This window comes from Penicillium brevicompactum (assembly GCF_028827555.1).
Source record: "Penicillium brevicompactum strain IBT 35665 chromosome Unknown utg000001l_segment0_segment0, whole genome shotgun sequence".
In the NCBI taxonomy this organism is placed as follows: domain Eukaryota; kingdom Fungi; phylum Ascomycota; class Eurotiomycetes; order Eurotiales; family Aspergillaceae; genus Penicillium; species Penicillium brevicompactum.
In genome coordinates this window covers 1,601,041-1,628,544 of record NW_026623203.1, presented here as the reverse complement: position 1 = coordinate 1,628,544, position 27,504 = coordinate 1,601,041, and the positions used below count along the sequence as shown (strand labels likewise).

Below are 27,504 nucleotides of genomic sequence, written 5' to 3'. Positions count from 1 at the left end.
TGCCCTATCCACTATATCAAAGAGGATACAGGCCCTGATAGCGGATCATGGCGGGGGAGGCCTGATGTCATAGGGGATATCGGGGGAAAGAGGTCGGCGCCTCTCTTTACGACATGGGCGTTTTACTTTTTTCTGTCATTTGATGCAGGAAAGCATTTACAGAGCCTTGCCGCCGACGAAGTTGGACCAGGTGCGGACCTCGGAGGGGATCTCGTCACCACGGGGCAACTTCTGGTTCATGCACTGAGCGAAGAGCTGGGCAGTCTGTGGGGCGATTGTTAGCAAGGGGATCTTTGTGGGGGTTTGTAGGGTTGGAAAGGAACTTACCTTGGGCTCCATGAAGAGAGGAACGCTGAAGTCGACAGCGTTGCGGCGCATGACGTAGTCCTCGTCGAGCTGGGTCTTGCCACGGGTCTTGGCAAGGTTGAAGCAGCCACGGATGTCGTACTTCTGGAAAACCTCACGGAGAGCACGCTTGTCCTTCTTGGGGAACTCAATCAGCTGCACATTGACGGAGTCCTTGGCGGTGGACTCGATGTGGGCCTTGACTTCGGGGTTGACGGCAAAGAACTTGTAGCCGAGAGGGTTCAGGTACTCGACGATCTTGGCCAGGTAGGGCTGGGTAATGTCACCGCCGAGGAGGATACCCTCACCGGGCTCGGGCATGCGGAAGTTCATGGTGGACTGGAGGGAAGCCCAGTAGGCCTCGATCAGATCCTTACCGAAGCAGGCGATCTCACCAGTGGAGGACATCTCAACACCGAGGAAGGGGTCGGCACCGGCCAGACGGGTCCAGGAGAACTGGGGAACCTTGGTGGCGAGGTAGTCGCGCTTCTCCTTCATGAGGTCAACGGGCTCGGGGACATCACGACCGACGAGAGCCTTGGTGGCGACGTCGATGAAGTTGGTGCCCAGGACCTTGCTGACGAAGGGGAAAGAGCGAGAAGCACGCAGGTTGCACTCAATGACCTTGAGAGCGGGCTCAGCACCCTCCTGGTCGGCCTTGATGATCTGCATGTTGAAGGGACCGGTGATGTTCCAGGCCTTGGCGACCTTCTCGGCAATCTCCTTCACGCGGGCCATGATAGGCTCGGGGATGTTGGCAGGGGGCAGGACGAGGGTGGCATCACCGGAGTGGACACCAGCGGGCTCGACGTGCTCGGAAACGGCGTGGACCAGAAGCTTACCGTTGGAGGCAACGGCATCGACATCAATCTCCTCGGCACCCTCGATGAACTTGGTGATGACGACGGGGTGGTCGGGGGAAACGGCGGCGGCGTTAAGGAGCTTCTCCTTGAGCTCGTCGACGCTGTAGATGACGTTCATGGCAGCACCAGACAGGACGTAGGAGGGGCGAACCAGGACGGGGTAACCGACAGCCTCGGCGAAGGTCTCGGCCTCACCGACGGAGGTAAGTTCCTTCCAGGCGGGCTGGTCGACACCAATGCTATCGAGGATCTGGGAGAACTTGTGACGGTCCTCGGCCTTGTCGATGTCCTGGGGGTTGGTTCCAAGAATGGTAGCACCACCGCTCTCCTGGAGACGGAGGGCAATGTTCTGGGGAAGCTGACCACCGACGGAGACAACGACACCGCTAGCAGCCTCGAGCTCGTAGATATCCATGACACGCTCGTAGCTGAGCTCCTCGAAGTACAGCTTGTCGGCAGTATCGAAGTCAGTGGAGTAGGTCTCGGGGTTGTAGTTGATCATAACGGTCTTCTTGCCCATCTCACGGAGGGAAAGAGTGGCGTTGACAGCGCACCAATCGAACTCGACGGAGCTACCAATACGGTACACACCGCTACCCAGGATGATGGTTCCGTGGTCATCGAAGGTGACATCGTGGGAGGAGGCGTTGTAAGTGGTGTAGAGGTAGTTGGTGTCGGCAGGGAACTCGGCAGCCAGAGTATCAATCTTCTTCACCCAGGGGGTGATGCCGAAAGACTTACGGCGGGCACGGACGTCGTCTTCGGAGGAACCAACAAGCAGAGAGATCTGCTTGTCAGAGAAGCCAAGCTTCTTGGCCTTCAGGAGGATCTCCTGCTTAAGGCCGAAGAGGCTGCCAATCTCCTTGAGCTCGTTGTTGCAGTCAACAATGTTCTGGATCTTGTACAAGAACCACTTGTCGATCTTGGTCAGCTCGTGGACCTTCTCGACGGAGTAGTTCTCGTGGAGCATAGCCTGGCCAACAGCCAACCAGCGGCGGTCAGTAGGGTTGCGGAGAGTCTCGTCGAGATCCTCGAAGTGATCACCCTGGAGACCAATGTACTTGGGGTCAACCTGGCGGATGGCCTTCTGGAGGGACTCCTCCCAAGTACGGCCAATAGCCATGACCTCACCAACAGACTTCATAGCGGAGCCAATGTCGCGGTTCACGTGCTGGAACTTGCTCAAATCCCAACGGGGAATCTTGGTGACGACGTAGTCCAAGCTAGGCTCGAAGTTGGCAGTGGTGGTCTTGGTAACGGCGTTGGGGAGCTCGGGAAGGGTGTGTCCCAGTCCAATCTTAGCCGCGGTGTAGGCAAGAGGGTAACCAGTGGCCTTGGAAGCCAGAGCGGAAGAACGGGACAGACGAGCGTTCACCTCGATGACACGGTAGTCGAGTCCATCGGGCTGCAGAGCGTACTGAACGTTGCACTCACCAACGACACCCAAGTGGCGGACAATCTTGATGGCAGCAGTGCGGAGCATGTGGTACTCCTCATCAGACAGAGTCTGACTAGGAGCAACGACGATACTGTCACCGGTGTGAATTCCGAGAGGGTCGAAGTTCTCCATGTTGCAAACAGTGATACAGTTGTTGGCAGCATCGCGAACAACCTCGTACTCAACCTCCTTCCAGCCCTTGAGAGACTTCTCCACAAGAATCTGGGGGAGAGGGACAGAGAGCGCGAAGACAGGTCACGGAGCTCGTCAGGGTTGGCAGCGAAGCCAGATCCCAGACCACCGAGAGCGTAGGCGGAACGAACGATGATGGGGTAACCGACCTGCTCGGCGGCCTTGAGAGCATCCTCGACGGTCTCGACAGCAGTCGATTCCGCGATGGGGATGTCAATCTCGTTCAGGGCCTGGGCGAAGAGGTCACGGTCCTCACTGGTCTCCAGGGTCTTGATGCTGGTACCGAGGACCTTGACGCCGTAGCGGTCGAAGATACCCATACGGTTCATCTGGACACCCAGGTTCAGACCGGTCTGACCACCGAAGGTAAGAAGAATACCATCGGGGCGCTCACGCTCAATGACGTGGGTGACATATTCGGGGGTAACGGGAAGGTAGTAAACTTCGTCCGCAAGCTTGTGGTCGGTCTGGATAGTCGCGATGTTGGGGTTGATCAGGACGGAGTGGACACCGGCCTCCTTGAGAGCCTTGAGGGCCTGGGAGCCTATTCAGCGAAACAAATAAAGATTAGTCTCTAGTGTCATCAAAGGGTAGGGATCGAAGGCGTCTTTTCAGCTCTCCACTCCCCGCAGAAAAGTATCGCGTGCACGACCCCCCATGGGGGATCATGGGGACAGCCCACAGCGAGCTCATAACGAGGCAATTGCATCTTGAAATAGTGTATGAACTTACCAGAGTAATCGAACTCTCCAGCCTGGCCAATGCTCAGACCACCGGAGCCAATGACAAGAACCTTCTTGACATCGACGAGACCGCTGCCGGGCTTGACAGCACCGCTGGCGAGGTAAGACTCAGCAGCAGGGGGCTTCTCAGCGGCAAGACGGTTCAGGGTGCTGGAGAAGGAACGGAGCTGCTGGGAGCGAGCCGTGGGGATCTTCTGACGCAAAGCGGAAACCGAACGAACGGGCTGGGAGGAGAAGGCGCGCACGAATGCCGGGCGAGTCTCAGCAAGGCAACGCTGGCGCAGCACGGCGGCGGCCTGCCCACATCGAGCAGCAAGAACCATTGCGCACTACCGCTTGAGCGGGAAATGAGGGTTCAATTGCTTGTTGAGAGGTGTGTGGAGGATGAGTCTACACTTTTCCCGGGAATCTTTCTTTTTTTCCCCCACGGATTCGCTAATTGGTCCGTTGCCCTCACCGTATGCTCCACTCAAGAGGAACTGGCCTGGCAATTCAAAGGGCTTGGGGGTCGAATTGTGCTCTTCGGGGGAAAACCCAGCAGACCAAAAATGCAATTGATCTCAAAAGACCTCGAAGTCAAATTCAAGTCTATTCCAGTATTTAAAGTGATGGTTAGGGCTGGTGGTTTTCTTTCTTTTTTGCAGAATGAGTCAATCTAAAGTGGAGACCGCTCCGGACCACAGCACTTTTTGATATTTGGGGATCTATACGGAGTAGGATCTGTTGGATCTATAATGGTTGAAAATACTTCTTGTTCCTGAAAAATACACAAATTTCCTCACGAGAGTGGCAGATACAATGCATGCCTGCACCTGGAGCGGTAGCCCTACAATTGGGCTGTGTGTGCTATGATCTGCGCCGATGCCGGAATAGGTGTGGATCTCTCTTATCTTTGCTTGGTGAACTTGACGTACAGAAATCTTCTCGACGATATGCATGGGTGCGGACTCGCATTACTCTTGTACAGCTTCCAAGGCGAATTGCTAACCTATCAGGAGATGTTTGGGGTACGAGCTGACCTCGGGATACACGTATGACTCAAACCCTTGGAAGAGACGTTGAAATCTCAAAGTGGAGGACGGATAGATAGTACCTCTATAGTGCAGGTAGATCAATGCGAGAACAATTATATCGCCTTCCAAGGTCGTTGCTATGTCGATAAACTAACAAGCTTTTAGCCGCACATCAGAAAACAGATATCTCCTACGTAAGAGTGCATAAGAGTATTCGTATGTTAAAGTTGCTAGTTGTGATCTTCGTTTCTGCCGGATATCGGGGAAATCTTCAACCATGTACTATACAATATGGCCAGGCACATATAGTGTTGCTTATAGGAACCCGAACCACAACCTTGGAAACCTTGGCCATACAGTGGTATCGTTTGGCCTACTCAACTCCCACCTTCCCATTTAATCTGGACCAGGGACCATTCGGTCGCTTCTCAACCCGGGACCCACCTCTTAACCGAGTGGAGATTGACACATCCCGCTTCTGGCCGTCCATGACCTCATCGAGGTCCTGATTGAGAGTCCCGTAAACATCAATCAGCGTCTGTCGAGCGTCCTGCGCAACTTCGGTGCCTAGCGCCAGTTTTTGCTGTACATACTCACGTCCATTGGCACCAGCAGCGTCAGCAGCAAAGGCCCATGCTTCGGCAAGGTTGACAACTTCATCCGCGCTCTGCTCGGGTTGGACCTGGGATCGGAAATTGTTATTATGTTTGAGACGCGTTTGTTGAGATGAAATGGGGTATTCGGGGAGGAGGTGGGATTCATCGCTGAGGCGATTGAGTGCGCGGAGGGTGGTCGACTTTTCTTTCGAGAGCAGCCCGGATAGATAGGATCGTTGGAGGGATAGCGATTTCTGGCCCTTGGAAAGCGGTACCAGGTTCTCGGTTGCGTATGACAGAACATCCATTGCATTCGGCGGCGGTACCTGCACAGGAACAAGTTCAGCTTTGTTGGGTCGTGTTGATGGCTTCGGTGCCACGTTGACTGGCTGGCAAGCTCTAGAGGCAGCCTCCAGGAGCTCACGCCGGGCTTGGATATACGCAGCGTACTGTTCTGCAATTTGTGCCTTGCAATCCGCTAGCTCTTGTTGAGCTGCTTCAATCTCCTCCGGGGGAAGCTCTTGAAGCAGGCTCTCGTCTGGATCTCCTTGGCCAACCAGCCGTTCTTCCACCCATTGAACCAACTCGTCCCGAGTCTTGTGTAGCGCTTGAGCTTTGGCTTCTGGAGAGGCCTGAACCGGGGAGGTCTCCGAACGAGAGTCATGCTGGGCTTTTGCCTTTTCAAACAATTGCTTCTGGCGATCCAATTGGCTTTTGGCACGGACAACTGCCCTCTCAAGGCTATGCACCAGCTCATCCAAGCTTGTACCATTCCCATCCTGCCCCACCTCTACCTCCGGCAACGAGATTTGCTCTCCTTCATGACCATTCTCCCCCAGTATACTTGTATCCCGCGCTCTGGTTTCCCCCAGATATTGCTGAAACACCTGGAGCTTATTGTGGCGGCGTCGATCACGCAGGAGGGCAAGGTAATCACGGAGGTCGGCGCCGGGTTCTTGAAGATCATCGTCGCAGGGGAGGTTCGGAGAGGTTCTTTGACGCCTCAATGACGCGACATTGTCCGTAGCCGCGGCGAACTCTTTGCGAGCCGTGACGTTGGCCGCCAGCGCCTTCAAGTAGTCCTTTCGCAGCCCAGGAAGATCGGGAGGGATACGGCTGACGTCCGCGACGGCACCGGTCGGGGCACACAAGGAGAGGTGGGATTGAGGATTGTCATTTGACTCGTCGAAGACGATAAAGGAGCGCAGATAAGACGTCAATGCCTGACGGATCTGGAGAACCTCCTGGCGGGACCTGACGTAAGGAGCGAGTTGTTTCACAACTGGAGGAATGTGGGTATTGGAGTCTGCGCGGGCCATCATTGGGGGATGTCAAGAGACAAGCTGAGACCCTGATAAGTGCCCAGGTGAGAGCCGAAGGTGTATTGTTTTGAAGACCCAGTCGCGATCGCGACGAATATAGCTTATGTAACCTGACCGGGTCGTCCAATTGAGGACTGTACTTCGTTGTCCTGCTATGAATACGTCTCCTGTGTGGAAACAGGTGTACACACTCCGCAGGGTAAGCCGATGTACTCCGTATGGTGCACAATGAGAGTGAAGCGATCTTGGGAGTGCCCAACTGACAGCTCTGATTGAGACATCCAATATGTAGCTCACAGGGGCCCAAGCGGAGCACAGTAGATCACCGTAGCTACCTGCTTACAGCGGCCTAAGCGTAATTGCATTTGGAATGTCTACTCCATGGGAGAGCGTGGGTTAAATGTACAAGGGTACCTGTGGCCCCCTAGTATTAAAGCAGTAGGAATACAGTATGACCACGGCCCAATCAAAGAAATAAGTCGAGCCCATACATGTTTCAACTTCAAAAGCTCCCTGTCCTTTCGACTTAATCCCAGTGGCATCTAGGTATGTTTCAAGTCTCCCTGGAATTCCTATCAAGGGATGAGGTGTTTGGGTTGCCCCATCTGACGTCGGCTTGTTTACTCAGAAACGGTTATAGTTCAGCCTCTCAATCCCAGGGAAGCTGTGAACCATTCTACATCTCCGACCCAATGACTGTTCCTGAATTAAACACTTCCACAATGCGGCCCCGTGCTGCGACTGCGACTTTGCCTGCGACATCACAGTCGTCGACCCCCCGCCAGCCGGGTCTCGGTCATACCTCGGTTCTTGCACCGGGGAGTCCACCATTGGGTGCGGGGGAATATGGCATGACAAGCACCGCCCAGGGTAAGTTAATATAGTGGCAGTCGTCGCTTGGAGTATTCCAACTAACAGAGTAAGGACCTTTGCGTCACCCACAACCGCTGACGCCTTCGGACCTTCATCTAGTGCTTGAGAAGGAACAGGAAGCGATGGTAAGTGGGATACTTCATCGTTATAACGCAGGCACATATTGATGCAAGTAATCCCCTGCAGGTGAATCGGTTGACCCGAGAACTTTCCCTCCTCCGCCAGCAAACAGCGTCCGTGGCTTCTACGGCATCTTCTACATCCAACTTCAATGAGCCAGACGGCGCACGAGCATCCCCTACTCTCAGCAACTCAGCCCGCTCTCAGTCCGCGCGACGAAACCGATCAAACTCCAGTCTCAGTTCACACGCCTCAGCATCCCAGGGCCCGCAGGCAGGAAGTGTTACGGGCATCGCACCTTCACGGGAGACAAGCCACCCATCTCGGGCAGATCACTCACGCACCGTGCGCAGCCGCGAGCCATCGCTCACCTCTCGCCGACCTTCAATTGGATCGTTATCAACATTCTCCCATAGCAGCAGCAGTGTGTATCCACACCGCAATTCAGTTTCACAGAGCCATCTGGGCTATTCACCGGGAGCTTCGTTTTCGCGATTTGAGGAGGCAACACATCACCGGTTGGAGCTCGAGCAGACCAAGCGAGAGAACGAACAGCTCAGGAAGCGTGTGCGTGAGCTGGAACAGACCTTGAAGAAGCAAACGGAGGCAGTGCCTTCTCCATCGACCGAGGCTCCTGGCATCGATGTCTGATTCAGCTCCCCATTTCTTTCGCATTGCCACTACGGGCAGTGCTCAACATTCTCGGGTTTGCAGGCAAACATATTTTAGAATGAGACGTTCGCTGGCGCGATCTTTTCCCAGGCAACTTCATTTAAAAAAGAAAAGAAAAGAAAATCGAAACAAGAAATTAGCTTGAGGCGCAGTGCCCCGCTCTACGTCACCTGTGGCGTGGCAGATAAATAGTCGCATCCTCGCCGAATGGTGTGACTTCTACTTCTTTTTGCTCAACCCCTCCCCTATATTCCTCAGAACTCATTCAATACATCACTGTACAATGTCTCACTCTACTGTTCACGTTTCCGGCATCTCGCCCGCAACCTCCGAGAAGGAGGTTCGCGACTTCTTCAGCTTCTGGTATGCACAGGCCGCATCAACCGATTTGACACATGCTAATGCAAAACAGCGGCAAGATTGTCACTCTCTCCATCACACCCGTCTCCGGCGAGGCAGACGCCAACAAGTCCGCAACTGTGACTTTCGAAAAGGAAGCGTAAGCTACCCCGCAGTGCCATCAGCCCATTGGACCAAAGCTCACAGCCATCTAGCGCCGCTAAGACCGCCCTCCTCCTCGACCAGACCCAACTCGGCACTTCTGCCGTGCACGTCGAAGCCGCCTCCAACATCGACGACCTAGCTGGTCCCTCAGCTACAGAAGTCGAAACTAAGGGCGAGGAGCACGAAATCGCCCAGGAAGACAAGCCCCGCTCGCGCATCGTCGCCGAGTACCTTGCTCACGGCTACGTTCTCAGCGATAACGCCATCACCCGCGCGATTGACCTGGACCAGAAGCACGGATTCTCCTCTCGATTCACCACCGCTCTGGGCGACTTCGACAAGAAGTTCAACGCTACCGAGCGTGCAAAGGGTCTCGATAACAACTACCAGATCTCCGAGAAGGCCGCTTCAGGCTGGCGCGGACTGAGCCACTACTTTGAGAAGGCTCTCGAGCACCCCCATGGCCAGAAGCTGCGTGGATTCTACACTCAGACCGATAAGCAGATTCGCGATATCCATAACGAGGCTCGCCGTCTCGCGGACTTGAAGCAGGGTAAGACTGATGCCTCTGCCACTGAGCCTGTCGCTGTTCCGTCCCAGCCTGAGGCTGCTGCTGCCCCTGTTGATCCCAAGGCTTAAAGTTGTGGGTTTTTGATGAATTGCGCTGGACGTAACTCGTGCTTTTTTCTTAAGTTCTCATGATGCCATGAAGTGTCCATAGTTGGTCCCTTTTTCAATGATAACCCTTTTTGACTTTGGCTTTGGATTCAAACTGCCATCAAATGAAGTAAAATCGTATGGTATATACCTTACACAAGCTTGAGGCTAGATCTGTATACCGAGAATCTTTGTTAATTTAGAATAACCTGAGCTATGCGGGGAATAGTGGCCCTCGTGGGCATTTTCCCAAGGTGATTCGAAAATACGCAGTCAATTGGTGCAAAGAACATTGTGGCACGCACTTCCAAGGTTCCTGCAATGCCTACTGAGATGCATGATTGAACAACTCGTCTTCAAGCACACAACCTTGGAAATACTTACTTTCTTCTCCGGTTATTTTCCACGTGGTCCCTCCCCAGTAGCTATACAAACACAATTGGCTTTCCGTCAATACTCTCAAGCTATACCATTTCTAAGGCTACAAAGATGTCAAAATGTACTGTTTCATAGAAACTTTTTTCTATCGAGACTGGTCGACTGGACCCAGGTAGGTATAAACACATGATATCATTATCCCAATCAAATCAAACAATTAAACATCAGAAATACAGAGCTCAATGCTGTTTCCCCTTGGCAAACTTCTCCGCCTCAATCTTCTCTAATGGGTGTTCGGGATTGCTCGGCATGTGCTTCTGCTTGAATTCTTCAGATGCGTGGGATGCGTGCTCGGGCGAAGGGTGGCTTCCGACAGAGGTTCGACCTGTGCCAGGTGTTTCTTGCTGCTGAGAGCCGGATTGGCGCTCAGGTGGGGGAGATTGGCGACCGGCGTTGGGGGCAGACATGATGAAGTTGTGGTTGGTGGTGATTGGATGTACTAGAGGTGTGTTAGTACATGAAGCATAGGAGGAGATGACGGCGAGTAGTACCTTTTGATAAGATCTGGATAGTTTATGATAGAGAAACGTTGAGAGGTGAATTGAGAGTCTTATATTCCACTTGGAGATAGGAACTGACGTTACCAGCTGGAGCTTAAACCGGTCGAGGTTCATCATGATGACGTGTGGGCCCGGTGAGGCGACAAAAGTATACAAGCCTTCTTTGGTCAATTCCAAGGCTTTGTACCTCCACTGATTCCAAGCTAGCTGTATTGAATGCCTGTATCGCATTCAAGTATGGGCCATGGGCCTCACGGTTCTTGCGGTCCCCGTAGATCTTATCAACATCTTGATATCCTTCTTAGTGCTATCCAGGTTCAAGACCCACCTGTCAACAACACCATTGTCAGAGCATAACTCAACTTGATATTCAATACCCCCAAAATCACTGATGTACTAACAATACGTAGTCCGTTTGAAGTTGGACCATCAGGTCAGCAGCCTGTTGGCAATGACCGTTGCTGAAGCTCAAATGAGGTTCGGATTTCACAAAATACCGAAAGCCATGCGTTAGTGGAAGATCATTATGCCTTTCCGTTATTGGTTTTGGTTTTTTTCTTCAAATTCGAGTAAGAGAAGATACTAGTGGTGCTTGTATTTTGATAGGAAGTTCTTAGGTTTTGACCCGGAGCCTCATCTACTCTCTCCCAGTGGACGAACGTAGATACTGCTCATCATCACCACAACCCAACATTGAAACAGATTCACACCATGCGAAATAACTTTGGAATAAGTACACACTCTTCTCTAATAAGCAGTCATACCTATATGTATGTGCAAATAGGCAAATCACCTCAATTTGACCTCAGGATGTTGTGTGCTATTTAGTGACGTCATTTAGCGCGCTAAAAGTGCCGGCTTTACTTTGGACATGACAGGACAATACCATAACTCGGCAAATCCCAGAGCGTCCAGTGAGTCTAAATAAGCATTTACATCCCAGCGAGACATGGCGGATTCAACATTCGGAGCACGGTTGATGTACTATGTCATGAGAGAAAAATGTCGGGGGAATCTGTGCATGGAAGATTATAGGAAAAAGGGGTGTCTCGAGAGAAATGTCCGAACAGGAGGACTTTTAGAGTACATCAGCGAGTGCATGACAGGGAAAATGGAATGGTGACATGAAGGAGACGAAAGGCAGACGGGGCATGATCTAAGGCGGGAAAGACATGAAATGGGCATATGGTCTCGTGAGGATAAGGTGGACAGAGAAACAGAAACCAGATATTGAGACTTTTCAAGAGTTGTTTCACTCCATCTCATCTCTTAGTTGCCGTTAGCCTGCATGCCTGCGGCGGCGGCGGCGGCTTCTGCGTTGGCAGCGGCGACCATGGCCTTGGCGTCAGCCTCGTGGAAGACGCCCTGGATGACCTGTTGCTCATCGGGGCCGAGGACCTTGGTCAAGCTCTCGTACAGCTGGGGCTGTTCTTGTTGAAGGCCTGGAGGTGCTGTTAGCGGGTGATCTTTCGAAAGAGTGAGGGTTTACGTACTCAGCAGAACGTGCTTGAACATGCCGTAGGGCTCCAACTTATCAAGGGGAGTCTCCAGGAGGCTCTCCTCATCCAATTCGTCGTCGTCGTCATCAGCAAATGAACCAAACTTGGAAGCCTCCTGGTTGAGGAAGTCAAGGTAAGCGGCGCTCTCATCAGTGACGTCGTCTTCTTCTCCGAGAGCAGCCTCAACCTCCTTCTCATCCCACTCCACATCTCCATCCCAGTCATTGTCCTCGTCATCCTCATCATCCTCGTCATCGAGAGTGAAGTCAGATTCCTTAGTAGCATCCTCACGTTCTATTTCGCTGGTTAGTACATGGAAACGTTGGATGGTTGTTCGAGTAAACATACGTTTCAAAGCAGCAGGCAGAGTCTGGAAAAGTCTCGTCACACCTTGCAACAGTCTCGGCCATCCTTGCTGGACGCTGACGGGAACATCAGTGGCGTTCAAGGTAAGAAGGGAGCTGATTGCCGCAATAGACAGCTTCTTGTCATGCACGCGACGGAAGTTGTCGATGTTAGCGAACCAAGTGCTGAAGAATTTGTTGGTCCAGCCCTTGGCCTCCATGACCTGCAAGCTGAGGGAAGCATTGTAGTAAATGGCGTTGATGACCATCTCCATCAGGTGGATACGGTAGGACTTGGTAGGCACATTACCAGCGTCAATAACGCGCATGGCCATCTCAATGAACATGGGGATATATTGATCGATGTGGCCCCGAAGGTTGAGCATCAGAGTCTCAGCGAGCTTGCAGCCACAGATGCGGTCAACGCCACCGACCTTATCGTCGGCGAAGATGTCCTGCACCATACCGACCATAGCGTTGAGGTAAGCTGGGTTTTGAACCAGCATATCAGAGCCATATGCAACATAGTTGTCAAGGGCGGGAAGCATGTCCTCAAGGTACAGCTCAGCACCGGCCTTGAAGGTCTTGTGAATGAGCTCGAAAGCTTGCCACATAGAGGGAGAGATGGTCTTGGATGCAAAGGTGCAGCTGTCGATGATTTCGAAAACTTCATTGTAGAGATCGTAAAGCTTGTTCTCCAGAGTAATGCTGATGACAGGCATCAAGATGGTCTCAAGGTGCAAGAGGACATCGGGGGTGCTCTCGAGAGTAAGGATAAGAGTTCCGATGGTCTGCAACACACCAAGGGCGGTGATGCTCTTGTCATCGAGGAAATCACCGTAAGCATCCTCATCACCACCCTTGGCGGCGTTGCGCTCAAGGAGCTCACCAACGATACGCATGTAGGTATCGCGAAGTTGCTCGCTCAGAGCGACAGCGAAGGGAGTAAGCTCGGCAGAGAAGACCTCAACGAAGTCCTCCATGACGTTGGCAAGGGCATCCACGTCAACCTCGTTGGCCAACTTGAGAAGCTGCTGCATGATCTGGGGAATGTTCTGTTGCATCGATGTGCGGATAACATCGTGGCGAATAAGGGGCTGCAGAGCAAGAGCGGCCTCAACACGCACAGGCAGCTCAGAGTCGGTCATAGACTCGAGAATGTTGCGGTAGATGACCATAAGGTTGTTGGGGTCCTTGAAGTCGAGCTGCTCAAATTTCTCCAGGGTATCGCAGGCACGAGCGCGGAGGAATCCATGGGGACTGCGGAATTCAGGGAAAACGTGACGAACGAAGAAGTACTCGACCTGGTCGGCGATAGGGCTCTTCTTGCCCAAAATGACTGATGCAAGCGAGCCAATCATTCTCAAAGCACCCTCCTTCTCCCTGGGCTGCTTCTGGTCGTCCGCTTCAGCTTCGTACTTGCTGACAACGCTGTTGACGAAAGTAAGGATTGAGAAAGTCTGCTTCTTGCGGTTCTTGGTAAGAGAAACCAGGAAGTTTGTAGCAGCAACGTCGGGAGCCGACACTTCCTCGTAGAAGTTGAGCTTACGGTGGAGGTATTCGGAGGGGTCATCTTCAAAGAGCTCGATGTCTTCGTCAGACTGGCACAGGATCGGGAAGACGAAATGGGCGATCAAGTTCTCCATGTGTGGCTTCAGGTGGTCCCACATCGCCTTGGGCTTGACGCACTCCTCCATGAAGACCAGGGTATATGAAAGCGCAGAGTTGCTGAGCCATTGTGTCTTGGAAACCCACTTCTCGATCTCGGCGAGGTATCCCTTAAGAATTTCGGGGGCAAATGTGGTGATGAAGGTCTTGGCGTAAGGCTTATAATCGGGGGTAGAGGAGTTCGTGATAGTAGTGGGGTTGCCGTATCTAATGAAGAGGCGGTTAAGGTTGGCGTATGACCATTTCTTGCACTTCCACCAGTGGTTCATCTCTCTTTCCTCCTTCGAATCTCCCATGGCATTCGCAGGGGGTGTCTTGGAGACAATGCGCAGGAACAGTGTGCACCAGTCCACAGTCGCCTGGTGGGTCTGGAGAGCCGGAGATAGCTCAAACTATATATCGCAACGGGTCAGTATTTGTGGTGCTCCCACTAAAGAGGTCCAGGGTAACCAACGTAAATTGCATGCTTGAAAGCCTTCACCACAATTCGGAGCATCTCCGCGGCTTCCAAACTTTCCTCATCAACGAGGTTTGAGCCGATTCTGAGCAGTTGGGGGAAAGAAACCTCCACGATCTTGTCAAATTCTTCTCTCTTTTCACCAGCCTTGAACCTGTACACCCGACAGATAGCCAAAAGGCACTGCAGACCGGCGTAAACTGTGCTGGCATCGGTGCCACCGAGAAGGCGGAGAGTGAGGTCCATGAACTCGGGCCACTTCTCGGGGAAATCATTTTGAAGGATCTTCTGGAGGAGGGGAACCAGTTGATTGCGGACATTGGGTGGGGTCGAAGCCAGAGCAGGAATAAGTCTCTCTCTGAAGCCGGGCTTCTCAGCTTCGGGAATCGGGGTACGTTGCGGGCTATCTTCAACGGGGGCCCATCCGCGAGTGATGCGGTTCTTCAAGTATACACCAGCTGCAATCAAGAAAGAGTGGGGGTCAACGGACGAGGCTTCGATCGCAAGAATAGACCAAAGGTCAAAGGCCTACCTGAAAGCTGGACGGCATTGTTTTGTTCGCCCTGCAGAATATCCAAAAGTCCATTGATAAATCCGGGCTGAGTCTCGGCCTAGAGGTGGGAACCACATGTGAGTATAACGTTCTGCCCCGCCATTCACCCTGGCACATACATATTTCAGATCAAGCTCTGCTTGCCGGCGAATATCCGCATTCGCGTCCAAGGTAGACTGAATGCGGTCTCGAAGGGCAGTGACGTCCATTGCGCAACAATCCCCCACCACGATAAACAAGAAATCTCAAGCAAAGGAACCCCGGGGGCGCGGACCGGCTAGGAAGGACGAATGAGGCCGGTGGTAAAGAATTCAAATGAGGACGAGACTGTCCAAGTAGATCGGGTGGATCTTGTACAGGGGAGAGAGGGTGGAAGAGGGGAGATGGAGATTCTTTTTTTCGATTTTCTCGGGGCGGTAAATGGAACCCCTCAGCTAATCAGAGAGCACACAAACCCCGATTTTCATATGAACAGTACTCTACTTCAACTGGACTGATATTTATTTTGACATTACCAACGTTGGGTATTCATATTCATTTCTTCGTCTACCTCATACATAACTATCGGTGTTGAGATCTTTGACCTCGGAACGCACGATGCAGGGATTTGAACCCTTAGGTAAAATGATCAGCCTCACATGTACAGAGAAGCTGCAAAGATGACATCGCGCTTGATCAAATCCTGAGCCTGTTGCATCTTGAGGTGGAGTGTAGGGTCGCCGACCAGTTTAGCCGCATTCTTCACTTCGCGGCAAGTCTCGTCCAAGCGGTTGATCACCCGAACAATAGTACCCTCCATAACATCGGTGAGATCTGTGATGCGGTTGAAAGACATGCCCTTTGCCCACTCGTAGACAACTTCGGCAAGGCCAAAGCGTGGCTTACTGGCGAAGTCGTTGGAATCTTCACTGGACTGAATAACCTGGTGCTGGATCTGGAAATTGTTCACCTTCTCGGCGATGGCGATGATCTCCTTCGTACCCTTCTCGAGGCGAGGAGTAAGAGTGGGGACACTCTCAGTCTTTTCTTGGAAGACAAATGCCGAAAGAAGTGCAACGATCTCCTCTGGTTCGTATTCCGCAAGGACATTTTCAAGAACCAGTTCGGTCAGGACCAATTCGTCGGCGGAATGGATCTCGCATGCCACCTTGCCCTTCAATTGAACACGGGATTGATCATCGACGAATCCAAGCTCTTTCAACACCTGGATTCGTTGCTCGTAATCAGGAAGGAGTTGAAGATTTTGGTCGGACATCAATTGTTTCAACTGAGTGATGTTCTCCTTGATTTGCCATTGGTCGTGTTGCATTTCAAACTGTCAGATGTCAGCGTTATATTCGTACACAGAACCGTGTAGACTTACGTGTTTCGCAAAGTTAGGGCACTGCAAGCAGTGAGCCGACTGGACGATGTCTGCCTGGACCTGTCTTTTCTCCATGATTTCACGGACTTGCAGTTCTTTCAGACGCTGCCAGTCCACCTCCTCCCAGATAGGATCAACCCACGACTTGGTGTATTGAGGCAATTCTTTCTCGGCCCACTTGATAGATTCTGTAATAGATTAGATTTTATCGGGCAAAGTTGGAAAAAAAGCCTGGTGATCTTACCTTTCCTGATGTTCAGGTACCAGATAGGTCCGTTGAATCTGACTTGTGTGCCTGTAACGCACTCGATATCGGCCAGCGGGATTTTAACCGAGCGAAGACTCATATCTGTGGCGGTGGTGGGGAGCTGTTGGAACAAAGGTCGCATGTGGGGTAGGAAGGGGAGGATATCAGTTGGGTGACGCTTGTCACTCAATGTACCAATCTCTAGAATGTGAACGGAAGGGGGGAGTCCACCCATGCCGCCAGAGATTCCATCGCGAACAATGATACCTGCCGTGCGAAGGCCATTCTCCTATATCTCATGTTAGACCACGAACACACCAAACTGGCACTAGTTGCATTGACTTACCTGTCGGAAAACAACCAGCCTCTTCATCGTGAACAGGCGCTTGCCAATGGGGGATGACAGAAGCTGAGTATGGAACTCGGTGGTGAGTTTGCGGTACTCCATCGCAGCTTCGAGGCAAGCCTGCAAATCCACATCGCAGATTTCACATGGCTCACGTTTGATTTTGTCCAGACTGGCTTCGGACAACTGAACCTTCATCTCATGCTCTGGCAAGAGAGCTTGTGTAGCGTTCTCGCTGAAACTCCGCTTAATCATTTCTTCGATCTTGAGGGCTTCTACACGCAGCAAGTTCAGGATCATGTTGTACGTGAGTCGGAACTGAGACCTCAACTTGGTTGGGTCACCCAGGATCATCTGTTTCAACGCCCCAGCAGGCGGTGCCTCGTCTTTTCCACTGTTTGATACGATCACATATCCGACCGAGTCGAGACCTCTGCGGCCTGCACGACCAGCCATTTGCGTGTACTCTCCGGGAAGAAGGTCACGGAAGCCCTTTCCGTCGTGCTTCCGGAATCCAGAAAACACAACTGTTCGAGTGGGAAGATTCAGACCCATGGCGAAGGTCTCCGTGGCGAAAAGAACTTTGACCAGGGACCTAGCAAACAAGATTTCCACGACCTCCTTCATAATGGGCAAAAGACCACCATGGTGCACGGCAATACCTCTGCTCAGAAGCTCACGGAGGCGCAAGATCTGCGGAAGAGTGCGGTCTTCAGGCTTCAGTCGAGTGAGGGATTTCTCAATGAACATGTGTGTCAAGCTCTTCTCGGTGGCATTGTTGAAGTCCTGGTTAGATAAGGAATCTGCGTTTTCTTCACATCGCTTCTTGGAGAAGACGAACACACATCCGGGCAACAAGTCTTCTTGGCGAAGATGCGAGACAAGATGCACCCAAGTGTTTTTGTCCTGGGCAGCACTTGTTCTACCACCACCACGACCCGTGCGAGCGATGTTACCGGTTCCCCGATTGGCGTACTGCCCTCCGCGATTGGGTCCTCCGCGATTGGGTCCACCTCCTCGACCTCGCTGAGGGGGTCCTCCACGCTGTGGGCCTCCGCGACCACCCCCACGGCCACGACCTTGAGCTTGAGGGCCTCCTCCTCTAGCCTGTGAAGATTGTGCCTGGGCCTCAGCCTCCTTCTTAGCCATTGCTTTATCTTTGCCGGACAAAATATCGTTTGCCTCCTTCCAACCGCTTTCGAGGAATCGTTTATTGGAGTCGACGATCTTGTGCTTGCTCTTTCCAGCCCAAAGATAGTGTTCTAGAGGCACAGGTCGCTTATGAGTGGAAATCACATATATGTCCTTCTTCTTTGTGCGGCCGACCCACGAGGCAAATTCTTGGGTGTTGGGGACCGTTGCCGAGAGCAGAATCAGTGTCACATGTTCAGGAAGCATGATGATGACTTCCTCCCAAACGACTCCTCTTTCGAGATCGTTGACATAATGGACTTCGTCGAAAATGACGAACTCAACATCTCGGATGAGATCGGCGCCTCGGTACAGCATACTCCGCAGAATCTCAGTGGTCATAATAAGGCAGCTGGCTTCCGGATTGATCTGGACATCACCAGTCAAGATACCAACATCGTCGAATTCGGTTCTGAAATCACGGTATTTCTGGTTGCTCAGCGCCTTGATAGGAGACGTGTAAATTGCCTTTGTCATGTGCTTGGAAGCCAAGGCAATAGCATACTCGGCCACCACAGTTTTACCTGCTGATGTGTGAGCGGCAACAAAGACTGAATCACCACTTTCAAGATGGTACACGGCCTCCTTCTGGAAGGTATCCAGCTCGAAGGGCCATTCTCGGGCCATGTCCGGTACCAACTCATGGAAATTGGTAACTTCCTTATTGACATCAACGACATGGGCCCATTCTCTGCCTTTGTGCTTCTGAACGCCTGCGAGCAACTGGCTGCGTGGTTCAAGCGCTGGGAATTCAACGGGGAGTAAGGCGTCAATATCCTCAATATCTTTTTCATCCTCATCGTCGCTGTCACCAACTTCCACGGCAGCCTTTGCAGCTGACTCTTGATCCGGCTTTTCCTCTGATTGGGCTGCCTTCAGGTCACTTTCCTCCTGGAGGGCTGTCTCGACTTCCTGGTCACCCTGGGTGTCCTTTTGCTTGATCTGGTCGAAATTGAGGCCGCGATCGAAGCCAGGAGGTATCGTCAAGAGGCCTCCTTCAGTTCCAAAGTTGATGATACGGTCGAGTCCTGGTTGCTTGTCATTGCGTGCTTGCTCTGTGTCCTGTTCTTCTGATTCCAGAGCTGCGATGGCATCAACGCCTTCCAGACCTCCTGGCGCAAATGGGAAGAATCCTGCCGCTCCTCTGACAAAGTCGGCGCGGCCAGCAGGACGTCGCAGCAGAGAAGTCGAATTCTTAGCGGTTGCGCTTGCAGCTGGGACCGTGACTTCATGGTAGCCCGTGACACGTCCTTCTAATCCTTCTCGTGTGAATCGAGTGACAGTTCGTGAGCCGGTCGGCGCAATTTCAAAGAGGTCTGTATGGTCTGTGGAAACTTCCCATCGCCTGCAAGAACTGTCAGTTTACCCCACCGTGATAAAGAAATTCTGAATACTCACTTTTGCAATGCATTTAGCCATCTAGTACCGAATTGCTCTGATGGTTCAAGGAATTCCTTTTCCAGCTCGTCGAGGAGCTCCTGTTCGTTTTGTCGAGCTCTTTTGCGAGGTTGGCTGGCGATAGAGCCATTGGCCTCGCCTTCCAACCGGGCTTTATAAGCCGCAGGGTCAATATCGCGAGAGCTCAGGCTTAGCTTTTCCATCGTCGATCCTAGGGAATCCGCCATTTTGATAATGGCAAGGTGCGAACGAGCTAATGGTAAGAGAAGAGGTCTGCCCAGCACAACACACAAATGGAACGGGCGGTATCTTACGGCAAGATTTATGACGTCGAGCTCCCGCAGCTCAATTCACCGCCTCCTATTTGGGCAGTATGCAACGCATTTTACTTCTCGTTCCTAGATTTGTGTTTGTTCTGTATCTATTCGCTCGAAATACTGAATCCCTGGCTAAAAAGTCTTCAGGTTGGCAACATCTACCATTTGATGGTTTAAAATTTAGGCCCAGGGTTCATACACTGTCTATAAGAGGAAATCCATACAAAATCACATTAGTAAAGTAAAGTAGGTTATTCGAACACACTTTTGTACTTCAAATCAGTCATACAAGAAATAAAGTTCGCGGAATGGATGTGACAAGTATGAGATATCAAACACCAAAAGACGTACTCCGTACGCCGCTTTGCGCCAAAAATAGAGATGCGACGCAGAAAAGACTTCCATATTGGGCAGAACGTCGTGAAGGTGTTAGTTAGCATGGGATTCAAGGGTACGGAAGTTAATAATAAAGGCCACTTTTCGTCTCCCCAATTGGAACTCATACTATTCAAGAATGAGGCTGCAAGTTGCAATGTGGGTCCAAAATGGGTTCAGATAAGATTTCAAGGTTGTAGCAACTGCTGGATTCCCAGGGAGGATGGAGACATAAGAAGATCAGTCGAAGGTTATGCCTGAAAAAGAAAATAATAAGAAACTAGGAGGCCAGAAATATCGCGACTTATCGACAAGAGAAAACGGGGAAAGTCTTCCGGTCGTGAATATTAAGCTGGAACTCAAAGATTCCCTCCAGAGTGGCAATGTACCTGTACATAGTTGTAAGCCTAGACCCGCGGAATTTATGCAATCGTACTCACAATGTTCGGCCATCAGCGCCCCAGCCCACTCCAGCAGTAGAGTCTGGTTCTTCGGCACCGGAGCCATGCATGGAACCTCGATCGGGGAGATCATTGATTATATTCCTGATCCAACGAGGAGAGTGTGTCTGTTCAAAACCAAGTAATTGTTGGCGATGCCGTTGTTCCCTCTCAAAGGAGCGATTGTGTACCTCGTTGGCAATCTGACGCTGGCGCCGGAGCCGCTCAGCGGCCACATTTGCGCGTATCTCATACGTAGTCAGACGTGAAGTATCATATCCTCTCTCTGCTCCTGACGACAGGCGCTCAACTCTGCGAGAAAGCTCTGCTGCTCGCAGGGAGCGCCGGTGTGCGCCGTTGACACCAAGACTTGTGTTATTTGGGTCCGTTGCATGTCGACTGTCATCGTCGGGCGCATCGAGACCAGCACCGGCCCGAGCTATAATTTCTGATGTAAGATTGAGATGCTCCGAGGGTGAAGTCGAAAAGCTGAGAGTGATACTCGATGGGTGATCATGGTGAGAAGATGTTCCTTCAGATGAATTTCCTTGAGACAAGATCGCCGAGCCCTGGCGTCTTGGATTGGATACAGCACGGCCCGGATGAAGATCCCGGGAAACATCTGAAGAATCGTAGTGATGCAGGGGTGAAGTAGGACGGTGAGTACGAGTGGCACCATTTGTGGAACCGTGATTTCGGGGACGGCCCACTGGGTCAGTGTGAATATTTGCCCTAATTGATCGTTCTGGCCGCTCAGTAGTTCCCTCCTCCAACCTCGGTGTCCAACGTGCCGTGTTCAAGAATTCCATGATCAGCCGTTCTCTCTCGCTGAGCTCGTGAATCAAAGATTCTCGCATCGAAGAACGGTCTGTATCCTCCCCGTTTCGTCTGGGCGAAGAACCATCGTCAACTCTCGCTTGCACTGCGCCCGCTGGAAGGCCTTCGTCCTGTCGTTGTCGTTCGGGACTTTCTGTCGCAAAGTCTGTGTATACCTCCTCCATTGGCTGGTCGTTGGAATCCAGCCGAATGATCTGTCGACGCAGGAAATTCTGGCGAACATCGGCAATTCCAGCTCTTCCACGGCCCTCCAACCATACCAGGAGGTCCCATGGTTCGGGTGAAAAGGCCATACAGCGCACGGCTCCGCCTTCGGCATAGGATCTTGATGCCGGAAACTGACAGAGAATCGAGGTGTCTGTTTCGTTATTGGTTTTGTAAACGGATGCAACATTAATGATCGTGATGATTCCAGACTGTGAGCCTATGGCGCATAATCGAGTGGAAGGTGAAAAGGCGACGGTGAAACAGCACGCATCATCAGCGCGCAAACCAATGTCCATCTCCACACAATTGATCAGCTCCCACTCCCATCCTGTGAGTTTCTCCCCAGCTTCAGTCGTACCGATAGATTCAAAATCTCGGGTGATCTCATAGAAATAGGCTCGGTTCTCGTCTCCTACCGCTGTGAGCAGTTTGGCGTCTGGAGAAATTGTCGCATAATTCATGCAGTTCGGGTGATGAAGTGCCTTGAGGACTTTCGCCCTTGTGAGTGAGTATACAGTGACTGTCCGGTCATTGTTACTATTTCCAGTGGTTAGTTCGATCGGTGTACATACATCAGGCGAATAACACCAACCTCAGCACCGCGACATCTTCATCCGCCAAGCCTTCGCCGCCACCATAGAGTCGATGGATAGTCACAGAATTGACGATACTCCCCCAAATCTATGCAACTCGACTTCGGGAAGTAGCCTACTGGTCCGGTAGCGAGTCGGTAAGGAGTCACCATTCGAGTCGGGTGATGTCACTCTTGACAGTGGGTCGAGGTCCAGCGGTAGCGCACTGTCCACATCGGTCTGGAATGAGGGCGCATCTCCATGTGTCTGCATACCTCGGTCCCCGATTCGAATGAAAGCGCATTCCCCATTCTCCGGGCCCCCAACCGCGATCCACCCATGTCCAGCAGCAAGACAGCGCGGCTCGAACGGGATCAACGCTATACTGGCACGTGTTTGCGCGGACAGGTGGATAGCGTATACGATCCTCTCGACGACGACATAGATGCGATCGGGATCAGCAGTGCTGATGTAGTTACGAAGCTGGACGTGGCTAAAACATAGCTCTCATAGGTTAGGTTGCGCGCGAGAGATAAGAGGGATCAACGGACAAATTGGGGATCTTGAACGGAAAGAAACGTCGCTTGGTGGGGAGGATGAGAGCTTCGGTCGGGCGATATCTGAGACAGCGTTAGAACTCATCGGACAGTTGGATGCACATAACTGACTGCAGAGTCGAATCCGAGGTCATGATGGAGAACTAAGCCAGAGGTGACATTGTTCGAGCGGGGAAGTTCAAAGGACGAGAGAAACCACCCCCCCGTTGATTGGCGTCCACAGTGCCAGGCAGCGATGCACAGTTCTTTTTCTCGATAATAATTTCTTTTGAAGGATAAGTCTGTGCTCTGCAGTTCAAAGTTGAACAGCGCTTCACTTTGAAAAACGGATGACGTAAGACTTGAAAAAGCCGGGGTGAGTTCCAACGAATGCGGTTGAGTTCCGGAACCGGCGTGATTATTTGGTAGCGATATTGATATTGTTCTTAATTTGGGGGGAATGATCGACTACAGGCTTGTATACATGCAATCTGCATCCTTATAGCGGGGTATTGTTTGGCTGGTACTGAATCATACGGTTCTCGACCTGAAAGTGAGGCTAGGAGGGTGGTGTGCATCATACTATGTGGCCACGGCGTTATTTTGGGGTAGACAGTACGGAACAAACATCCATGAATACATATTTCATATAAACCTTGGAGTTAACCTTTTCTTCCTCATTCAGATGGAAATGATTGTGACACTCGTAGCAGCCAGGGGTGTTTTCCGGGAGGTAGATAGAATTATCTATGCGTGTACGGCATACTCCACGTTAGATAGGACATTTCAAAGTTGGTATCAATCTCGGTGCCGTGGTATTTTGGATTGGATGCTTTATGATGGCCCTGGAGATGTTGGAAACCCTTGCAAAATGCAATACGGCGTAGTATCACTTGGTTTATTGCTCCCGACATCAATATATCGGCACAATATATCGACATGTTGCCACCACAGTTCATCCAAAAACCAAACAAGATATTGATCCCCTCTTCCTTCTTTTACCCCCTCATCCAACCTGAGAATTTTCATCAAGATATAAACCAAAGTCGGTTTCGTTACCAATCGTCTCCCGAGGTCTCAGCTTAGGGGAAATCCATGGATGGCCTCCTAGGGGAGTTTGCCGACCAGTCACACAACATATTATGTAGAAGTATGCCCAGGTGATTGGATCACCCAATGTGTATCACCACTACGGAGTACGGAGAACATAATCAATATGCTCTGCAGTAGGCAATACTTCTGCATGACGGATCTACAATGTACAAGTTCAGTTTTTACTTCCAAGGTTAGGTGCTGTTCATCGGAGTATGCCCCAGCAACGGTCGGGAGCTTCTTCCGGGGTTAATAGTCCGTTGAAGTTTCCCAGCGATGCAGTCAAGACCACAGCTGCTGGCTGGTATATCCATGAATCTAATCTAATACACCTGAACCCCATTGAGAATCCATTGAGAGTGTCTACAAGCTTGTAGAAGCTACCATGGAGAGAGTCCATGTATACCGGCACTGCACCCGAGGCGGTCAGCTCGGTTACCAGGGAAGCGCCCCATCGAAGTTGGTAGAATCACGTAATCTAGCCAATCACCGTCGGGCCGAAGCTCGCCGGTGCAATTTCTATCCCCCTTCTTCTTCATTCTGTTCCCTTTCTCCATCTCCAACTCTTCATCCTTCTTGCCTTTTTCTTATCACTCTGCGATTGAGTCGTTGGAGTATCCGTTTTTCTCTTTATTGTATTAATTAATTCCCTCACAATGCTTCCTCGCACCATCACACGCGCTGTATGTATCCCCCCGAACAGAACTACGTGTCGCATGACTGACCACCGAATAGCTCCCGCGCGCTGCTTTCGCTCGCACTCCTGCCTCCAGACTTCCTTCCACATTCCGCCGATGGAACTCCACGGAAGGTGGTGAGGAGAAGGTGAAGGGCCAGGTCATTGGTATTGATCTTGGTGAGTACCCATCGTCATCGATTTTTCCATCAACGTGCCTCTAACATGCTTTCATCGCAGGTACCACCAACTCTGCTGTCGCTGTTATGGAGGGCAAGACCCCTAAGATCATTGAGAACGCCGAAGGTAGGTGACGAAAAATTTTCAACCCGACATGTGGCCAGAGCTTCGGAGCTTCGATTCAGGAGATTTCTGCCCATGGAATGGTTTTATCCGAATGAACAGGTAAACTAACGAGTTTTTCCCATCCAGGTGCTCGCACTACTCCCTCCGTTGTCGGTTTCGCCCAGGATGGCGAGCGTCTCGTCGGTATTGCCGCTAAGCGTCAGGCCGTTGTCAACCCCGAGAACACTCTCTTCGCTACCAAGCGTCTGATTGGTCGCAAGTACACCGACGCTGAGGTTCAGCGTGATATCAAGGAGGTCCCCTACAAGATCGTCCAGCACAGCAACGGTGACGCTTGGGTTGAGGCCCGTGGCCAGAAGTACTCTCCTTCCCAGGTCGGTGGTTTCGTCCTGAACAAGATGAAGGAGACCGCCGAGGCCTACCTCAGCAAGCCCATTAAGAACGCTGTTGTCACCGTTCCTGCCTACTTCAACGACTCTCAGCGTCAGGCCACCAAGGATGCTGGTCAGATTGCCGGCCTGAACGTCCTCCGTGTCGTCAACGAGCCCACTGCCGCCGCTCTTGCCTACGGTATGGAGAAGGAGGCTGACCGTGTTGTCGCCGTCTACGATCTCGGTGGTGGTACTTTCGATATCTCCGTTCTCGAGATCCAGAAGGGTGTCTTCGAGGTCAAGTCCACCAACGGTGACACTCACCTTGGTGGTGAGGACTTCGATATCCACCTTGTTCGCCACATCGTCAACGAGTTCAAGAAGGAGTCCGGTGTTGATCTGACCGGTGACCGCATGGCCATCCAGCGTGTCCGTGAGGCCGCTGAGAAGGCCAAGATTGAGCTGTCCTCTTCCCTCCAGACCGAGATCAGCTTGCCTTTCATCTCTGCTGGTCCCCAGGGTGCTATGCACGTTGCCAGCAAGCTGACCCGTGCTCAGCTCGAGGCTCTCGTCGACCCCCTTATCTCCCGCACCACTGAGCCCGTCCGCAAGGCCCTGAAGGATGCCAACCTCCAGTCTGGTGACATCCAGGACATCATCCTTGTCGGTGGTATGACCCGTATGCCCAAGGTCACCGAGTCCGTCAAGTCTATCTTCGGCCGTGAGCCCTCCAAGTCCGTCAACCCCGACGAGGCTGTCGCCATTGGTGCCGCCATCCAGGGTGCCGTCCTCGCTGGTGAGGTCACTGACGTCCTTCTGCTCGATGTTACCCCCCTCTCTCTCGGTATCGAGACCCTCGGCGGTGTCTTCACCCGTCTGATCAACCGTAACACCACCATCCCCACCAAGAAGTCCCAGACCTTCTCCACCGCTGCCGACATGCAGACCGCTGTCGAGATCAAGGTCTACCAGGGTGAGCGTGAGCTTGTCCGTGACAACAAGATGCTCGGCAACTTCCAGCTCGTCGGCATTCCCCCTGCCCACCGTGGTGTTCCCCAGATCGAGGTCACCTTCGACATTGACGCTGACTCCATTGTCCACGTCAACGCCAAGGACAAGTCCACCAACAAGGACCAGTCCATCACCATTGCTTCCGGTTCCGGTCTCTCCGATGCCGAGATCCAGTCCATGGTTGAGGACTCCGAGAAGTACGCCGAGGCTGACAAGGAGCGCAAGGCCGCCATTGAGGCCGCCAACCGCGCCGACAGCGTCCTGAACGATACCGAGAAGGCACTCAAGGACTTCGAGGACCGTCTCGACAAGGCCGAGGCTGAGACCATCAAGGAGAAGATCGCTACTCTCCGTGAGTTCGTCGTCAAGAGCCAGTCTGGCGAGACCACCACCACTGCTGAGGAGCTCAAGGAGAAGACCGACGAGCTCCAGACCGCCAGCTTGTCTCTCTTCGACAAGATGCACAAGGCCAACAACGAGCAGCAGCAACAGCAGCAGCAGGGTGGTGAGCAGCAGGGTGAGAACAAGCAGTAAGCTGCTTTCTTCTCTTCCTAGCTCCCCCGCTTGAACCATACGTGGTTCCTGTATTTTCTACAATTTCCTTATGATGCTTCCACCCTTGTGTTAGAACCTCCCTCTTCGCATCTTCTTTTTTTTTTATTCGCATACCTGTACACATACTTTTTAAGGCCCGTTTTTTTACCCCATCTCGTTTTCTGGTGTATCGGTGTTTCACTACCACTCTGTATGATCTATTCTCTTCTTTTTTTGCCCTCGGGCCTTGGATTGGAATTGCCAGTCTAGGGTCCTGTCGGGATTGTCTGCAATTGTATTTAATGACATTACGGCAAGGGCCACAAAAAAAAGGTTGTGGTGGGCTTTGGCTTATGGGGCATGTGACAATAGAAATCGGACAATTCTCCTCTCGCTTGACAATTTGGCAATCATTTTCTTTCCATTGTAGTTGTAAACCTTGCAAGATCTGGATCTCGATCTGTAGCGTTGTTTAATTAATGTGAAAAGCATGTGGACATGTACGCTACTGTATGCTGGTGGCACGGGGAGTTGGTGCGTCTGCCTCCACGGATGCAACTGGAGTGACTTCCGACCTATCAGCTCTCAACTCTACTTGATACAGACCACTCCAGACCACTCAGCCCACAGGCGAATATAGTGAATTGGTCGAATCTGACTGCAATATGATATGCTTTCGTACTCTGCACTCTGTACGGAGTAAGCCGTTTCCGTCCATGGGGCGCTGCAGCTACAGTACAATATCAAGGGATGGGAATAATAAGCAACGCGAAGCAATAGTCTTACCGTCAATCTTGGAAAACTATGCGATACTCCGCATATTGAGCGGCACCACCTGGGCATCATTGGCCGTGGGTTATTTACCGTCCATCTAAATGACGAAGTCTA

General features: G+C 51.9%; 9 protein-coding genes across 9 annotated transcripts; 3 read left to right on the top strand and 6 right to left on the bottom strand.

The window, feature by feature from the left end:
- Positions 1-156: 156 nt before the first annotated feature.
- N7506_000382 (carbamoyl-phosphate synthase (glutamine-hydrolyzing) CPA2) lies at positions 157-3,904 on the bottom strand (the record flags this gene model as incomplete). The annotated part of the gene is made up of 4 exons (XM_056949678.1): positions 157-264; positions 328-2,868; positions 2,970-3,382; positions 3,571-3,904. 4 exons carry the CDS (start codon positions 3,902-3,904, stop codon positions 157-159), a joined length of 3,396 nt encoding a protein of 1,131 aa, XP_056815593.1.
- A 1,063-nt stretch (positions 3,905-4,967) lies between these two features.
- On the bottom strand, positions 4,968-6,512 carry N7506_000381 (uncharacterized protein; the record flags this gene model as incomplete). The annotated part of the gene is made up of 1 exon (XM_056949677.1): positions 4,968-6,512. One exon carries the CDS (start codon positions 6,510-6,512, stop codon positions 4,968-4,970), a length of 1,545 nt encoding a protein of 514 aa, XP_056815592.1.
- A 692-nt stretch (positions 6,513-7,204) lies between these two features.
- Positions 7,205-8,156, top strand: N7506_000380 (uncharacterized protein; the record flags this gene model as incomplete). Its single annotated transcript, XM_056949676.1, has 3 exons — positions 7,205-7,382; positions 7,437-7,510; positions 7,572-8,156. 3 exons carry the CDS (start codon positions 7,205-7,207, stop codon positions 8,154-8,156), a joined length of 837 nt encoding a protein of 278 aa, XP_056815591.1.
- Positions 8,157-8,460: 304 nt separating this feature from the next.
- On the top strand, positions 8,461-9,320 carry vip1 (putative actin cytoskeleton protein (VIP1); the record flags this gene model as incomplete). Its single annotated transcript, XM_056949675.1, has 3 exons — positions 8,461-8,540; positions 8,590-8,676; positions 8,732-9,320. 3 exons carry the CDS (start codon positions 8,461-8,463, stop codon positions 9,318-9,320), a joined length of 756 nt encoding a protein of 251 aa, XP_056815590.1.
- Positions 9,321-9,955: 635 nt separating this feature from the next.
- N7506_000378 (uncharacterized protein) lies at positions 9,956-10,183 on the bottom strand (the record flags this gene model as incomplete). The annotated part of the gene is made up of 1 exon (XM_056949674.1): positions 9,956-10,183. One exon carries the CDS (start codon positions 10,181-10,183, stop codon positions 9,956-9,958), a length of 228 nt encoding a protein of 75 aa, XP_056815589.1.
- Positions 10,184-11,545: 1,362 nt separating this feature from the next.
- N7506_000377 (putative nonsense-mediated mRNA decay protein (Nmd5)) lies at positions 11,546-15,006 on the bottom strand (the record flags this gene model as incomplete). Its single annotated transcript, XM_056949673.1, has 5 exons — positions 11,546-11,718; positions 11,770-14,179; positions 14,242-14,702; positions 14,777-14,855; positions 14,917-15,006. The coding sequence occupies 5 exons, from the start codon at positions 15,004-15,006 to the stop codon at positions 11,546-11,548; spliced, it is 3,213 nt and encodes a 1,070-aa protein (XP_056815588.1).
- A 425-nt stretch (positions 15,007-15,431) lies between these two features.
- N7506_000376 (SKI complex RNA helicase subunit SKI2) lies at positions 15,432-19,569 on the bottom strand (the record flags this gene model as incomplete). Its single annotated transcript, XM_056949672.1, has 5 exons — positions 15,432-16,112; positions 16,161-16,348; positions 16,405-16,696; positions 16,754-19,289; positions 19,343-19,569. 5 exons carry the CDS (start codon positions 19,567-19,569, stop codon positions 15,432-15,434), a joined length of 3,924 nt encoding a protein of 1,307 aa, XP_056815587.1.
- A 769-nt stretch (positions 19,570-20,338) lies between these two features.
- Positions 20,339-22,781, bottom strand: N7506_000375 (uncharacterized protein; the record flags this gene model as incomplete). The annotated part of the gene is made up of 6 exons (XM_056949671.1): positions 20,339-20,423; positions 20,475-22,055; positions 22,111-22,141; positions 22,231-22,583; positions 22,642-22,710; positions 22,759-22,781. 6 exons carry the CDS (start codon positions 22,779-22,781, stop codon positions 20,339-20,341), a joined length of 2,142 nt encoding a protein of 713 aa, XP_056815586.1.
- Positions 22,782-24,374: 1,593 nt separating this feature from the next.
- N7506_000374 (Hsp70 family protein) lies at positions 24,375-26,616 on the top strand (the record flags this gene model as incomplete). Its single annotated transcript, XM_056949670.1, has 4 exons — positions 24,375-24,401; positions 24,454-24,574; positions 24,635-24,700; positions 24,827-26,616. The coding sequence occupies 4 exons, from the start codon at positions 24,375-24,377 to the stop codon at positions 26,614-26,616; spliced, it is 2,004 nt and encodes a 667-aa protein (XP_056815585.1).
- Between the last annotated feature and the right edge of the window lie 888 nt (positions 26,617-27,504).